At 39.5% G+C, this 16354-nt stretch overlaps 1 protein-coding gene across 5 annotated transcripts in view; it reads left to right on the top strand.

Annotated features, from left to right (window-relative positions):
- LOC106882907 (uncharacterized) overlaps window positions 1-16354 on the top strand; it is a 259935-nt gene that overhangs the window by 221166 nt on the left and 22415 nt on the right. For all 5 annotated transcript variants that reach the window (XM_089341061.1, XM_089341059.1, XM_089341062.1 and 2 more), the window contains 16 exons: window positions 2094-2286; window positions 2637-2892; window positions 3413-3600; window positions 3886-3961; window positions 4991-5194; window positions 5900-6011; window positions 6767-6838; window positions 7683-7829; window positions 8733-9010; window positions 9961-10034; window positions 10424-10584; window positions 11680-11845; window positions 12476-12625; window positions 13443-13544; window positions 13952-14062; window positions 14904-14997. In XM_089341061.1, the coding sequence (XP_089197187.1) occupies window positions 2104-2286; window positions 2637-2892; window positions 3413-3600; window positions 3886-3961; window positions 4991-5194; window positions 5900-6011; window positions 6767-6838; window positions 7683-7829; window positions 8733-9010; window positions 9961-10034; window positions 10424-10584; window positions 11680-11845; window positions 12476-12625; window positions 13443-13544; window positions 13952-14062; window positions 14904-14997 (2374 nt within the window). In that variant the 5' untranslated portion in view covers window positions 2094-2103. The remainder of the gene's footprint in view (window positions 1-2093; window positions 2287-2636; window positions 2893-3412; window positions 3601-3885; window positions 3962-4990; window positions 5195-5899; window positions 6012-6766; window positions 6839-7682; window positions 7830-8732; window positions 9011-9960; window positions 10035-10423; window positions 10585-11679; window positions 11846-12475; window positions 12626-13442; window positions 13545-13951; window positions 14063-14903; window positions 14998-16354) is intronic.

Here is a 16354-nt window from a genome sequence, read left to right on the forward strand (position 1 = left end):
TTTTTAATTTTTTCGAGCATGTAGGAGTGGCTGTGTGGTAAATACCTTGCTTCCCAGCCACATGGTTTTGGGTTCAGTCCCACTGCGTGACACCTTGGGCTAGTGTCTTCTACTATAGCCTCGAGCCGACCAAAGCCTTGTGAGTGGATTTGGTAGACGGAAACTGAAAGAAGCCCATCATATATATGTATGTGTATATGTGTCTGTATTTGTTCCCCCAACATCGCATGACATCCGATGATGGTGTGTTTACGTTTCCTTAACATTCTGGGTCTCCAAAGGGTCTAGCTCTACTGTATTGATATCAATCTTGAGTAGATGAAAACTGACAGAAGCCCATAATCATTTAATGTCTGTTTTCCATGCTGGCATGTGTTAGATGGTTTGACAGGCGCTGGCAAGCTAGAGAGCTGCACCAGGCTCCAGTTGTCTGTTTTGGCAAGGTTTCTATGGCTGGGTGCCAACCACCTTACAGAGTCTACCGGGTGCTTCTTATGTGGCACTGGCACAGATTTGAATATATGGATCTGTGAATGTTTGTCTTCTTGTCTTGACGTTGTGTGGTTGTCTTAAATTAAAGTCGTTCATTTCCAGTGTTCTGGCCTTGGGGGGAAATATTACCTTGCTTGGAAGTGGGTAAGGGTTGGTGACAGGAAGGGCTCCCAGCTGTAAAAAATTGGCCTCAATAAGATCTGTTCAACTGATGCAAGCATGGAAAAGTGGATATTAAAAATGATCATGGTGGCAGTTACCCAACCACCACATTACTCAACGCAGACTCCCTTGGGTTGTAATATACAACTATAAAATGTCCCCAAGGACAAAAGTTACCAACCCCCACCTCTACCCCCTTGTGACATTTTTCTGCAGCTTGTCCATTTCCTCTCGTACACTGACTTTTTATTCATTTGAATAACAATCAGGGGTCTATGAAACCTCCACCACCACCACACTGTCTCACCAACCATCATGACCTGTAAATAACACAGTTTTATAATATAGTGGCATTTGTAGTGTTCCACTGTCACATTGCTTGTCAGTGGGATGTGGTTGACAAACTGCAAGCAGCTCGAGGTGTGTTTGTGTTTGTGGGTCTCCTTATGTAAACTGCTTTGGGTTGCATTGGTTTTTTTAGCTTAACAGCTTGGTAAATTGAAACAGATAACAGAAGTAGTTGGGTCGACGTATGTGTGATAAGCGGTGGGAAGATAAGTGGATGGACGTGCGTGATAGTAGAGATGAGATGTGAAGTCAAGAAAGAGGTGCTCAGAAGAAGTAAATGAGTGGAGCCAAGGGGGCAAAAGAAAAAATGGCAGCAAGTCAAAGCAGGGCAAGATATATATATATATATATATATATATATATATATATATAAGGGCATTACTACAGAATAATGCCACACACTAGACTTCCCAAATAAACACATTTTAGTACCGAATGCAAGGAAAGAAACCAACTTTCTTTTAAATAACTCAACTATGTATCGACCGATTTTGCGATTACTAGAATGAAATCTAGTTTTCGTTCATCAGCATAGTATAGTCCAAAAAAAAATATGCATGGCTCAGTGGTTAGAGCATTGGGCTTACAACTGTGAGGTTGTGAGTTCAATACCTGGACCGAGCTTTGTGTTTTGTTCTTGAGTAAGACATATTTCACATTGTTCCAGTTCACTGAACTATAGAAATGAGTTGCGATGTCACTGACGCCAAGCTGTTTCAGCCTTTGCCTTTCCTTTGGACATTATTGGTTCTGTGGAGAGGAGAGGCTGGTATACGTTTGCAACTACTGGTCTTCCATAAACAGCCTTGCTCAGACTTGTGCCTCGGAGGGTAATGTTCCAGGTGCAATTCCATGGCCCTTCTTGACTGAAAGGGGTATTTGTGAGTTTGCTTCCTGGACTGAGCTGTGTTGTGTTCTTGAGCAAGACACTTTATTTCATGTTGCTCCAGTTCACTCAGCTGTAAAAATGAGTTTTGACATTACTGGTGCCAAGCTGTAGAAAATCTTCAACAAATTTCATCTGACCCACACTTGTGCAAGGAAATAGTGAAAATTTTTTTAAATGGTTTAAATTTTTTTCTTTTGTGCAGAATTTTCATTATGACGAGTAGAGAAACAATTTTATCATCGGAAGATGCTGAAGATGAGGAAAAGGTGGGAGATGGTCTGCGTAAAAACTTACTTGATGAATTTTACTGCGAAACAAATGAAAACTTTGAAAAGCTAAAGGTCTATTTGAGGGTTCGACCATTCACAGCAGAGGAGCAGCAGAACAAGTATCGGGTGAGGTTCTGTTTAATATTCTGTGAGATTGGTAAAGGCTGATGTGTGTGGGTTGTCTTTATAGTGAGAAAACCTTGTGTGTGTGTGTGTACATATACATACACATAGATGGTATGCCCTTTCTGATACCAACTGCTTTACATACGTCTGTGTGTGTGTGTGTCATGATGTCTGGTCATGGGGATAACATTGCCTTGTTTTGAAGTGAGGCTTATTGATAGGAAGGGCATCCGGTCATAGAGAATCAGCCTCAACAAAACTCCTTCTGACCCATGCAAGCATGGGAAAGTGGGCGTTAAACTGCTGGTGATGCCTTCTTTTCATTAAACTTTTTTTCTTACATCTTCTAGAGCTGTCTGACAATCTGTGGTAAGACTGTCACAGCCTGGGCACCAAAGGACTCCAACACTTACAAAAGTAGCACTTACATTACCAACAAGAATGTCCAGACATTCAAGTTCTCAAGAATTTTCGATGAACAGACATCACAGAGTGACTTTTACAGCGAAACCTGTCAGGGACTCGTGAAGAACTTCCTCAATGGACAGAACTGTCTCGTGTTTGCTTATGGAGTAACCAACTCGGGCAAGACATACACAGTACAAGGTATTCAATCTTTCATCTTTTTTTCATCTTAATTGTTGAAAACAATTGTTTTCTTATTTTTTTTTTTTTTTGTACAAATTTATTACCATTTCACTCGGTCCACTCAGCTGGCAAAAATGAGTAGTACCAGTAATTCAATGGGCCAACCTTGTCACGCTGAATCTCCCTGAGAACTACATTAAGGATTATTTACATAAGACGGATAAGTATCCTCACCTTGTTGTTACCACAGCATTTCAGCTGATGTACTCTACAGCCTTCATCAGGTGTCTTGGTAGAATTTCGAACCCAACACTTTATTTGACTAATGGGCTACTCTGTAGAACAGTATTACGTTAAGGATAAGCGTACATGTCTGCAGTACTCAACCACTTGCACCTTAATTCTATGAGCAGGCGGTTCTGTTGATCGGATCAACTGAAATCCTTGTCAGTAATGCCAGTAATGCCAGCTGTATGTTATATCATTTCGTCATTTATTCTTTCAGCGAAAATATCACATTCTTTGTTTGCTATTTCAGGTACACAGAAAGAACCGGGCATCTTACCTCGTACGCTTGAGACAATATTCAGCCACGTCTCTGGTAAACTGTGGCTCGGTCTCGACCTAAAACCAAAAATGTATTTAGATGTCATAAAATTATCGCCCAACTTTGAATCTGAAGAGAAACAAAGGAAAGAAGAACTTTTGCGGTTAGCTTCTTTTGAGGTGAGTTGTTTACTCGATTACTTTCTGAATTTTCCATCTTTCACCGTTTAATTTAAAATATCTTGGAGTGGTCAAGCGGTCAGTAAGTGAAATATGTATTTAATCCCGTTCTCATCTAACTGCAGTTCTTTTGTACCATGCCAGGATATAAAGGCACTTTCAAGTGAAAGGTGTCAAATACCTTGACAAAACCATGATACGTTAATGCAGTAATATGCTTAAATCATTTATTTATATGAATATAACATATATTTATATTTGTACATATGCTTTTTTATATTTCAGGAATCTGATATTCACAGCACTTTTGCCGACAGTGGTCGTGAGTCATGTACCTTAGACACCCAAGAAACCAGCCACGGTGAGGATGCGGCGGCAGCCAAAGGTGGTGGTGGGGCATGCATTCACATTATGAAAAAGAAGTAGAGGGGTTGTCTGTTGTTGTAGAATTATCAGACAGATTACTAAGCCAGGGAGCCAAAACCTCTTCACATCTTCTAATGAGGACATGGCCCTTCACTATTTAATGTTTTTGTCTTTTAATTGATGACTGATTAATTACCATATACATTTGTAATTAACCCTTTAGCATTCAGATTGCTCTGTCAAATAGAATGCTCGTTTATTCACATTGTTTTGAAATAACCATGTATTCTCTCATGGTTTTAAGATTTCAATTTTGCAATTATTTATTTTTAGAACGACATTGTAGAATAGGTGAGATAGGCCAGATCCAGTGTTTTAGCCAGATAGGGCCTGGTTAAATTGCAGGACTTTATGAAAAAACTGCATGTGACTTATTTATTGATCCTTGCTGTGGGTTGGAAATTTGCAGCTTGCACTAATGCACAATCATGTGCACATATGTTGACACTCATTCTGTTATTCCAGTCAAATGACTGAAACCAGTAACAGAATAACCGTTCCACATGCCAAACACTTTACAGTGTGAACTGGATGCTTTTTGCATGGCACCAGCACTGGCAAGGTCACCAAGTAACTTGCAAGACAAGGGAATTTGAGAGGGGGCAGGGGCATTTGAGGAGGAGAACTTGTCAGAGGATGAAAGGTTAAAATATGACAGTCAGAAACAGGTGTCTTACTGTAGAGGATGTGCATGGTACCCAGTGAGATAGGTACAAGAAGTTTCTATGTCCTGAATTCATTTTCACAGATTTTAAGAACTTAGAAGTATAGCAGACAGTATTTGCCCAAGGTGCCATGCAGTAGGAAAGAATCTGGGGATTGTGTAGTTGTGAAATGAACTTAAAACAGTCGAGTGATCCTTAGGAGCTTCCATAGAATTTGCCAACATTTTCATAATTTATGAATTTAAAATAATGTCAATTGTTAAGACACACCTCAAACATGAAATTGTTCTTCTCCTCAGATTCTGATGTCAATGAAGAGGATTTGCTGCGTTCCACCCATCTGGATGACTCTGCGTTCTCGGGCCAAATAAAGTATTCCATATGGGTCAGTTTTGCTGAGGTATATAATGAAAATGTGTTTGATCTTCTGGTTACTCCTCTCCATAAGAAGCGGAATATCTTGAAGTTGGGTCAGGACAAAAATGGTAACCATTATATTCGTGGTGAGTAATATTTCTTTTGACTTTTGATCTGGTAACAATTGAGTTGGATGGTTGCGCCTCTCAATGGTTTCGTTAACATCCTCATCACCATCGTCATCCAATGTCCACTTCTCCTTGCTTGTATGAATCGGATGGAATTTGTTGAGAGATATTCTTGGGCCAGATGCCTTTCCTGTCACTGGCCCACACCTATTTCTAAGTAAGGTTAAGTTTACCCATGGCCGGTCACTGGTAGTAACGACGTGTCACTCATTTACAACTATCATGCATAAGGAAAGGCATCTTGGTAGACAGAAACTGAAAGAAGCTGGTTCTATGTATCATCATCATCATCGTTTAACGTCAGCTTTCCATGCTAGCATGGGTTAGACGATTTGACTGGGGACTGGTGAGACCAGATGGTTACACCAGACTCCAATCTGATCTGGCAGAGTTTCTACAGCTGGATGCCCTTCCTAATGCCAACCACTCCGAGAGTGTAGTGCCACCGGCACTAAGACCAGTCAGGTGGTACTGGCAACGGCCAAGCTCAAAATGGTGTATTTTACGTATATATGTGTGTGTGTGTGTGTGTGTTAAGAGCTTAACGTTCATTCTCACTTGACATCTTTTCTTTTCTGTATTAAATCCTAAACCCTGATTGTTATCTATCATCCACTGATTGCTTTCTGACACGTTTGTTTCCATTTCTTACACATGTGATAGGTTTGACAGAAGTGAATGTTTCATCCATTGAAGAGGCCCAGAAAGTGTTGATTCTTGGCCAGAAAAATCTCCACAAGGCTGCCACAAAACTCAATCACAATTCCTCTCGAAGGTAAGGCTACATCGTTTGTTTATTCTTTTGTGGCCCATGGCTCTTGCTATCATCAAACCTCATCTGTTTCCAAGTGGAGTACTAATACTTCTCTCAGACAAGCAGGGACTTGCCAAGACAAGTGAAATACAAACTGACACTTACCCACACACACACACACACACACACACACACACACACACACACGACAGCAAAGTGAGATATGGATGCAATATTCCTTTATTCTTTTGCTGGCTTCAGTCATTTGACTGCGGCCATGCTGGAGCACCACTTTTAGTCAAGCAAATCGACCCCAGGACTTATTCTTTGTAAGCCCAGTACTTATTCTGTCGGTCTCTTTTGCCAAACCGCTAAGTTACGGGGATGTAAACACGCCAGCATCAGTTGTCAAGCGATGTTGGGAGGACAGACACGCAAACACACATATATATATATATATGAAGGGCTTTTTTCACTTTCTGTCTACCAAATCCACTCACACGGCTTTGGTCAGCCTGAGGCTATAGTAAATGATGCTTACCCAAGGTGCCACACTGTGGGACTGAACTCAGAACCATTTGGTTGGTAAGCATGTTACTTACCACACAGGCTCTCATAGAGAGGGTCGAATATGGCTCCTAGTTTGAGAAGATTTTCTTCATAATTATAAGTTGTCACAATACCAGATTTTTTTGCCGCATTATATGTATGCCATATGTCGTAATATTATGTTGTTATGATATTAAACTTGCTTCTTCTTCTCATTCTCGTTGCAGCCATTGTATATTTAATATCAAACTCGTACAAGTTGTTAACAGAAAGAACCCAAGTGTGGCTAAAGTGAGCATGTAAGTACTCCTGGACGTTTGTTACAAATGTTCCCCTCTCTTTGTGTTGTTGTTTGTTCCTTCTCGAGTGATGCCTGGCTCAAAAGGGCTGGTTTCCTAATTTCATTGGTATATAGGTTCCTCAACGGGACGGGACGCCAGTCCATCACAGGTGAGCTGCTAGAGGCAGGAGAAAGTCGTGGCGAAAGACTCAGTAGAAGTTTGCCATTACCTTCTGCCGGATCCACGTGGAGCTTAAGTGTTTTGATCATATACACACATTGCCTGGTCTGAGATTTGAACCTGCGATCCTGCACCGCAAGTCCGTTGCTCTAACTACTAGGCCATGTCCCTCTACTGTGTCTGTATGTACATTATTATTATTGTGAGCTGAGCGAGTTGTTAAAGCATTAGATAAGACCTTGTGTCATTTCTAGTTCTTTCCTGTTTGCATTATACTTTTGGGGTTGATGAAATAAAGGACCAGTTGAACAAAACTATTTGGCCACATTTAGTGATGTCTCTTTACATTCTGTTGTCAGCTTGTCTCTTCGTGTTTCCAGAGTCTGAGTCGGCATTCCCAAATCATTCGGAGCTCATTGTGTTACTTTTTTGATATTTCTTTTATAAGGTGGTGACCTGGCACAATTGTTAGCACATCAGCCAAAAATGCTTAGTGGCATTTTATCCATCTTTCAAATTCTTCCGATTACGACTTTGCCTTTCATCCTTTCAGGGTTGATAAATTAAGTACCAGTTTCGCACTTGGGTTGATGTAATTGATTTTAACCCTTCTCCTGAAATTGCCGGCCTTGTGCCAAAATTTGAAACCAATAGTTATTTGTGTTTTTTTTTTTTTCTCCAGGTTGTCTCTCTGTGATTTGGCAGGCAGTGAGCGTACGTGTAAGACCAATTCCACGGGAGATCGTCTGAAAGAAGCTGGCAACATCAACACTTCACTGCTGACACTTGGCCGGTGCATTGAGACGATGAGAAGTAACCAGTTAAGAAAGTGAGTTGACTGATGTGGTTTCATTGAGGCAGGTTTTATACGATTGGATGCCTTTCCTGTTCCCAACCCTCATTTGCTTCCAAACAAGATAAGGTTTTTCACAAGAAATTGGGAACATGGGATGTCGCTCATATGATGAAGCTTGTTTATGCTATCCTGTGATGTCCAAAGGAGGAGGCACAAACACACACATATATACAATGAGCTTATTTAACCCTTTAGGATCCAAACTAACCATATCAAGTCCAAATATTTTTCCTGTTCTATATTCAGACTGGACAGATCAGGCCTTTCTCACTAACCCTACAATGGCATTCTAAAAACAAACAATTACATCGTTTAAATCTCAAAGCTATGAGACAATGTATGACAAATTCCAAACCATGTGAATAAATAAGCATTACAGGTGATAGAGAAATCTGAGTGCTACCTATTGCCATTCCTGTTGAGGTTGCCGTTAGTAAGAGCATCCAGCTGTAGAAACCAAGCCAAGAAGTGAAGCACACTTTGGCCATGATTATTGTACCTTGATGGTATTTAGTTTTGGCCCCAGTGCTGTCTGTGACCCCCATCGTCATTTAATGTCCCATGCTGGCATGGGTTGGTTGGATCAACACTAAGCTCCAATGTCTGTTTCAGTGTGGTTTCTACAGCTGGATGGAGGCCCCCTCCTAACACCAATCAATTTACAGGGTAGACTTGTGCTGTTTCTTTGTTTGTTTTTTTTTTCATGGCACCAGCACTATGTAACTTGCAAGATTAAAGGCTTTGTGACCCCTATTATTGATGAAGAGTAGAAAAAAGAGGAAATGCAATAATTCTGGTTGGAGTGATGAGGGGAAGGTATTTTTATATATGATTTCTTTTTCATATCTTTCTTTTTTTCTTGTCTTTTATTTCTAGGGAGTTTCCAAAGTTGATTCCTTACCGAGACAGCAAGTTAACCCGTCTTTTCCAGGGTTTCTTCAATGGTCATGGCGAGGCCATAATGATTGTCAACGTGAACAAATGCAGCAATTTGTTTGACGAAACTCTGCAGGTGTTCAAGTTCTCTGCTATTGCCAAGCAGATCGTCATTCAAAAGGACCCACTGAAGTCACCCTCTGTGAACATCTCACCTGTGCTCCCTGTCAAGCCACTCTCTAACCTTGAAAGGGTTTCAATACCCTGGGCTGAAGATGGTAAACAATTTTAATCACATCCACATGCCCACTTTTTCATTATAGCATGGAAGGCAGATAATAATGATGATATATATATAATTAACCCATTACTTATTTTGGATGGGGTGAGGGGTTTACATCCATTGCCCCCTTTTTAGCCACCCTATTATTACTCCTCTATCACCAAAAAAGAAAACTATAATTCTCACTAAATATGACTGAGGCAGTTAGAGGACCTACAGTGCTAGAGATGAGAGCTAAAGCACTCTGATGCTGCACACACATATGGTGGGCTTCTCTCAGTTTCCGTCAACCAAATCTCCTCAGAAGGCTTTGATCAACCTGAATCTATAGTTACATACAAAAAAAAAAACAAAAAAAAAAGCACTTGCCCAAAGTGCTACACAGTGGGACTGAGCCTGAAACCGTGTGGTTGGGAAGCAAACTTTTTAACCACACAACCAGCCAGCACCTTTGTCCATATTCATTCATTCAGTCTCACTGGAAAATTAGGTCCCATAACATTTTCTCTGTAGCTTGCATCAAATTAATCTGAGTTACACTGTTTCTTTGAAAATTCCTCAGTTAACCATTTCACTATTAATCTGAGAAATTGGGCCTTAGTTTTGGACGTTAAATAAATGAAGGATTTTACAGAGATTTCTTCTCTTACCCAAAATTTTATTCATGTAGTGGGGTTGACCTGATGTTTTCTTGTTTTTTTTGTTTTTTTTTATATATATATTTTTCCTGTCATCCAAACTATGACTTCATTTCAAGGTATTTTGAGGGGTTTTTTTTTTCTTTCTCGCTCATTCTCATTCTTACTTTATTCCCCTCATTCACTCTTTGTCTCCTCCTCTTTATTTTTCTCTCACTCTTACTCTCTCTCTTACTTTTACCCTTTCTCTCTCACTCTCCCTTTTTCTCTGTTTCCCTCATTCTCTTTTTTTTTTTTCTCTCTTCAGCCACTTTCAACGAACCACTTCCATCTGATGTTGAAGATGAAACCTTTGATGAAGAACTTACCGAAAGAGAAAGTGTAAATACTATTTTTGTCATTTTGCTTCTCACCATTTTTCATTTTATTTATCCTGGCTTAGTGGTTAGTGTTATACTCATGGATCACCATTACTATTATTATTATTATTATTATTACGGCAGCAAGCTGACAGAAGTGTGAGCATGTCAGGTGAAATGCTTAGTAGTATTTTGTCTGCTGCTACGTTCTGAGTTCAAATTCTACCGAGGTTGACTTAGCCTTTCACCCTTTTAGGGTCAATGAAATAAGTACCTGTTATGCACTGGTGTCAATGTAATTGACTAAGCTCCCCTTCCCCCAAAATTTTCAAGGCCTTGTGCCTAGAGTACAAATATTATTATTATTATTATTATTATTGTTGTTGTTGTTGTTGTTGTTGTTTGTCTCAGGGATTATTGAACATCATAGAGACGTGCAAGACAAAGATTTCTTGGCTCCAGAAAATGTTGACTGAAGAGAAGAAGAACCGAATGTTGGACGAAATCAAGATACGAGAAGAAGTGACCAAAGAGATGATGAAACAGTTTGTTATCATTGAGAAGAGTTACAAGTGAGTAGACCAGTTTTATTTGTTGGTTAAATACACAGCCTCCTTTGATCGTTTTTTTGGGGGTTTTTTTTTTTTTAACCCTTTTCATGTCAACCTGCCTAAGCCCATACTTGAAAGTGATCTTAATTAAAACCTATCAAAGTTTCATGCTAATTTATTTTAGGCGTGGCTGTGTGGTAAGAATCTTGCTTGCCAGCCATATGGTTCTGGTTTCAGTCCCACTACATGGCACCTTGGGCAACAGTCTTCTACAATAGCTTTGGACCAACCAATACCTTGAGTGAATTTGGTAGGCAGAAACTGAAAGAAGCCCATCATGTGTGTTTGTTTGGCCACCCCACCCCTGCTGTTGGTGTGTTTATATTCCTGCAACTTAGTGGTTTTGGCAAAAGAGTCCAATAGAATATGTGCTAGGCTTTAAAAAAAAATAAGTCCTAGGGTCAATTATTTAACTAAAACCCTTCAAGGTGGGGCTCCAGAATCGCTGCAGTTAAAACTGCTATCTTGATAAATCTATTATTGTTTTCAAAATTAATTTGAAATGAAGTCAGTATATTTCAATAGAAACATGATAACAGAAAGGTTAACCCCTTTTGCTACCAACCTGTCTGGGGTTGCTCCTGGTTCCATGACAGGATCCAAATTAAAAACTTTGGATTACATCGTTAATCTCATCGTCATCATTTAATGTCCACCATCCATGCTGGCATGGGTTGGACAGTTTGACAGGCATTGGCCAGCTGGAGCGCTGTGCTAGCCTCTGTTTACTTTGGCATGGATTTTATGGCTTGATGCCAAAGTTAGAAATTGTTTTTAGTATGTTTGTCTCGGGGTTCACTGAAATTAATTTTAAAAAAAGGTTGTGTAATTCAGCAATAATATAATAACAGAAAGAGTCGAAGTGATTTAAATTAAAATCTCTAACTAAAATTCCATGTTAATTTATACTCAGAGTACCAGCTTGAAGACAGTTAATTTACTAACTTTATTTTCGAGTATAATTCAAGTGTATTTCAACAGGAATATGATACCAAAAGGTTTAAATAAATGTAGGCATAATTAATGATATTCATCTCTGTTTTCATTTGGTGGCAGTGAAAAACTCCGTGCCAGTCAGCTGGAAGCAGAAGAACGGTCCGATCAGTGTGTATTGAAGATGCTGAACACTGTAAGCTCCAAGAAGCGTTCTCATGATGAGATGGAGAGTGAAGAGAAATTTGTACCTTTGCATGTGTTTGAAGAACTGCAGGAGAAGAAACAGGTAGATTGGATAATGGCTTCTTTGGATCTGAAATGTGTGTTGGTGGTTTTTGTATCTCTTTATCTGTTGGGGTTGTTTGTGTCTGTAGGTGTTTAGTAGTGCTTGTGTGTCAGATGGCATCGTTTGATTGTATTGCTGGATGCCCTTCCTAATGCCAACCACTACAAGATTGTAGTGGGTGCTTTTTACGTGCCACCACCATCGGCCATGATTACAATCTCTCTTGGCTTGAGAGGTCTTCACAAGAACGGTGTATCGGCTGAGACCTTTGGCAAAACTTCCATGCTTGTGAAGACTTGTCAAGCCTAGTGAGCTCGTGGTCGATGCCAGTGTCGCATCAATGGCACCTATGCTGGTGGTACATAATAAGCACCCACTGCACTCTATAGTGGTTGGCATTAGGAAGGGCATCCAGGCGTAGAAAACCATGCCAAATCAGAATGGGACCTGATGCAGCTCCCCGGCTTACCAGTTTTCGGTCACTGTCCAACCCATTCTAGTGTGGAAAGCAGATGTTAAATGATGATGATGCTGTTATTTGATGGTATGTGTGGTTGTCTCTTGATGTATGTGTATACATGTAATGCACATCTGTAGTTGGTATTATATTCTCTCTTTTCTTTCTCTCAGGAATGTGAATTCAAAATCGAAAAACTAAACCAACAGCTGGAATCGACAAAAGCTCAGATGCGAAGGCTGACGTTGGATCGTTCTGCATTGCAATCAGAGAAGACTTCGTTACAACTGCAATTACAGGTTCCTGGTATCTACAAGCATTCGGTAAGTCTCTTGGCTATAAATTGATATGAAATGAAAATGTCTCATTATCATTAATGGAACGAAGGGAACTTGTTGATTTAGTGGATCATCCTCACCAAAAGCTGTCTTGTTTGGCAGTCATTGAGAATTAGAAGAAACATGTGATGCTTTTCTAACTTCTTGTGTTCTGAGGTCAGCTTTGCCTTTCATTTTTCTGGGATTCATAAAAAGCATATGAGTCTATGGCAGCCAACTTGTGGAATTGAAGCATCTCACGAGATATGTTGCAATATCTGATCCAGTTCTTTGCATTCTTAGTTCAAATCTTGCCAAAGTCTAATGCTTATTTCAGCCTTTCACTTCTGTAGGCCATTGATGAATTTCCTCTTGACTCTGGACTGTCTTTTCCTCATATTAAATTCCTGCTTTTTCAGCTCTACCTCAATATCCTACCACTGGCTATTCTATCTTCTATCTCCCTTTAGCAACTAGGCCAACTGTGTGACACGTGGACTTACATTCAGTTTAGTTTCTTTTTAATGTTTTAGTCATGGTGTGGTACAGGGCAGTAACCATATCTTCAGTTGAATCCCTGCAGAAGCTGGAGATGTAGCAGAAGACACTTGCCCAAAGTGCTGCTCAGTGGGACTCAACCTGGGACCACTGGTTGCGAAACAAGCTTCTCAACCACACAGCCACACCTGCACCTATTCTCTCTCTGTTTTTGATAATGTTCTTTAATAATAGACTTTAAAAAAAATATCAAGTATGTTACCTGTCATTTGAAATGTACCATTATCAGGTAGTCTGTATGATATTTATTGTTCTTTTTGGTCAGCTGGAGAATGCCACAAGTATGGGTGACAACATTGAACAGGCAAATGTATTGAACAAATTGACCAGTATGCTTAGAGACACCCAAGAAAAATTGGGGAATAAGGTATGTTTTAATCCTTTTGTTACCATATTCCTATTGAAGAAATATATCCACTTTATTTCAATTAATTTAAAAAATAATGAATATAGTAAAATAATTTCCATATTCCTATCAAAATATATCTACTTTATTTCAATTAATTTCCAAAATAATAAAGAATATAGAGGATATATTCCTTGGAGCAAAGATTGTTTGCCAACATAACATGGCAGTTCTTGTTTAGGACGAATGTTGCTGTAATTTAGCCCAGCTAAATTTTATCAGGAAGAAAATTTTATCACAGCCATGTCTGACTGAGCATTTTAGAAATATTGTGAAGGTAAGGTGTCAGGAAAGATTTAACTGCCTTTTCTAGCATGGTGAGAGGCTTAATTATGCTTGTAGTCATCAAAGTTGCTTTAATATTCTAGGAATCTGCCGTAAATGAATTGGAAGAGCAACTCGAAGAAGCTGGTGAGACTTTCAAAGAACAACAAGAGAAGATAGAACAACTGGAGAAGATGGTAGAAGAAATGAAGAAAGTAAGAAAGATATTAAAGATATTGTTGAATTCTTTGGTTTAGGCTTCGGTAAAGTTTCCTTCTTGAGTTGTGAGACTCATAAGAGTGCTTTCTTGGTTTCCATCATCATCATCTAACTTCCGTTTTCCATGCTGGCATGGCTTGGACGGTTTGACTGAGAACTATTAAGCTGGGGAGCTGCACCAGGTTCCATTCTGATTTGGCATGGTTTCTATGGTTGGGTGCCTTTGCCCTTCCTAATGCCAACCACTCCAGTAGTGTCGTGGGTGTTTTTTACATGCCACTGGCACTGGTGCCATTGACGTAACACTGGCATCAGCCACAACTATGATCTCACTTCGTTTGACAGGTTTTCTCAAGCACGGTTTTATAACCAAAGGTCTTGGTCACTTGTCACTGCCTCTGTGAGGTCCAACATTCAAATGGGACTGTTGCCATAGTAACGAAAGTAAAGCATGCAGAGTAAAGTTGCTTGGCAAAGATTGACCTTGAATTCTGCTGTGCATGGACACTAAGTTTTAATGTCCTAGCTCACTTCTGTTTACAGCAGTGCTTTGAAGGAACGTGTGTAGCGTGTGATTGTCGCATTGACCATGACGGAGAAAGTTGTCATCCAACATGTACTCATTGAGCTACTTTTTCATTTACCGACTCCACTAACAAACCTTTAGTTGTCCGGGAGCTATAGCAGAAGGCATTTGACCTGGTTGCCATGCAATGGAATTGAACCAGAAATCATGGGGTTGGGAAGCAAACTTAACCACGCAGCCATTCCTGTAATATAAATAACAGTCCATGGTTTAAAAAAATTTTTTTTTTTTTCAAAATTTTCTCTCTTCAGACATCGACAGAATGCAAGGTGTGTCTGGAGAGATGTGAAGCCGGGTTGCCATTCAAGTCAAAGAAGATGGAGTCTGTTCCAGAAAATGCATCAGGTACAAACACTACTCTTCCTTTTCAAGGCACAACCAATGAAAAACGAGTTACTAGGAAAATGGTTTGTAATGGTATGGCAGCGAATGGACACAGAACTAATGATCTCACCTCCAGCAGTGTCCGTGGCATCGTTGTGGAAAAGGCAGACGAGTCTCGTGTGCTACGGGTTTTGCTCAACAACAATTCCAATGGCCGTAACTTGGTTCCGACACCGACAAAGACCAGCATGCTACGTATGAAGAAATTTTCTTTGAAACAGTCTGACATTGAAAATAGCCCACCTGGTCTTGTCGGTAAGCTTAATAAGGGAGGCAAGAAGAAAGAGAGCTTGCGGCATCGTTTGTTGGCTCCGATCTGCTCCAATCTGATTGCTGACAAGAAAAAGAAGAAAACTGAAATCAGGAATCGGCGCCGCTCTAGTTTAGTTTGCAATAAACGTACTTCTCTTGATATAAGCAGAAAATATAACTTACGAAGTAAAAGATGATTTCACTTTAGATTAATTTAAACAGGAAGATTGTACCGAAAGAATTAGGGGCTGTCTTGGGTAAGTTGGTACCAGAAAGGTGAATAATGTGTATACTATTTATGGTAAAATAAAACATTTTTTTTAGAAATGTAACGTTATGTAGCAGTATGAAATATTGTAATGACTGGGCAATTTGTTCATTGTGAACCTTATGACTCCAGTAAACTAGAAAAGGTTTCAATATCTGACAGCAGATGTCGTTGACAAAGGTCGGATTTCATTACAATATTATAACATTTGCAAGTCTTCCTCTTTTCTTGGTTAAAACCAAGGTCAACTAGTTTAAGAAGTGGCACCTGTTAGAATTATCATAAGATATAGCAGTTAGATCTGTCTGTGGCTCCCAAATGTCTCATTTTTCTTTGTTCATATCATCTCTAAACGTGATACAGACAAACCTTTGTGGAGAACCAACATTATACCATCTGAATCAAAGTTGCAAATTTTGTAGTTGGTAACTTTATACAAGACAATCTCAAATTTAGAGGAAGCGACGCAAAGACAAACAACTTCTTCAAAGCATCGATGGCCATATTATTTCAGAAGCAGGGCAAGGTTCATTTTATCATCATTATTATTTTTTTATTTTTTTGAGATTTCTTTTTAATTTGCTGGAGTATGTCATGGATATGAATAGAGTTGATTGTGAATCTGTAGTAATCACCTGAATTACGATGAATGTCTGCAATCAATCTGTTGGGGATCAGATGTGAGAATTTGAATTAACCACTGTGTGAGTATGTTCGTGTATGTGCGTGAGATTTGAATCAGAGACTAAATTATAGCTGAATTATCTCTTTTCACATATCATTGTCCATGATGTTTGG

The sequence above is a fragment of the Octopus bimaculoides genome, chromosome 24 (assembly GCF_046866305.1).
Source record: "Octopus bimaculoides isolate indiv1 chromosome 24, ASM4686630v1, whole genome shotgun sequence".
NCBI lineage: Eukaryota > Metazoa > Mollusca > Cephalopoda > Octopoda > Octopodidae > Octopus > Octopus bimaculoides.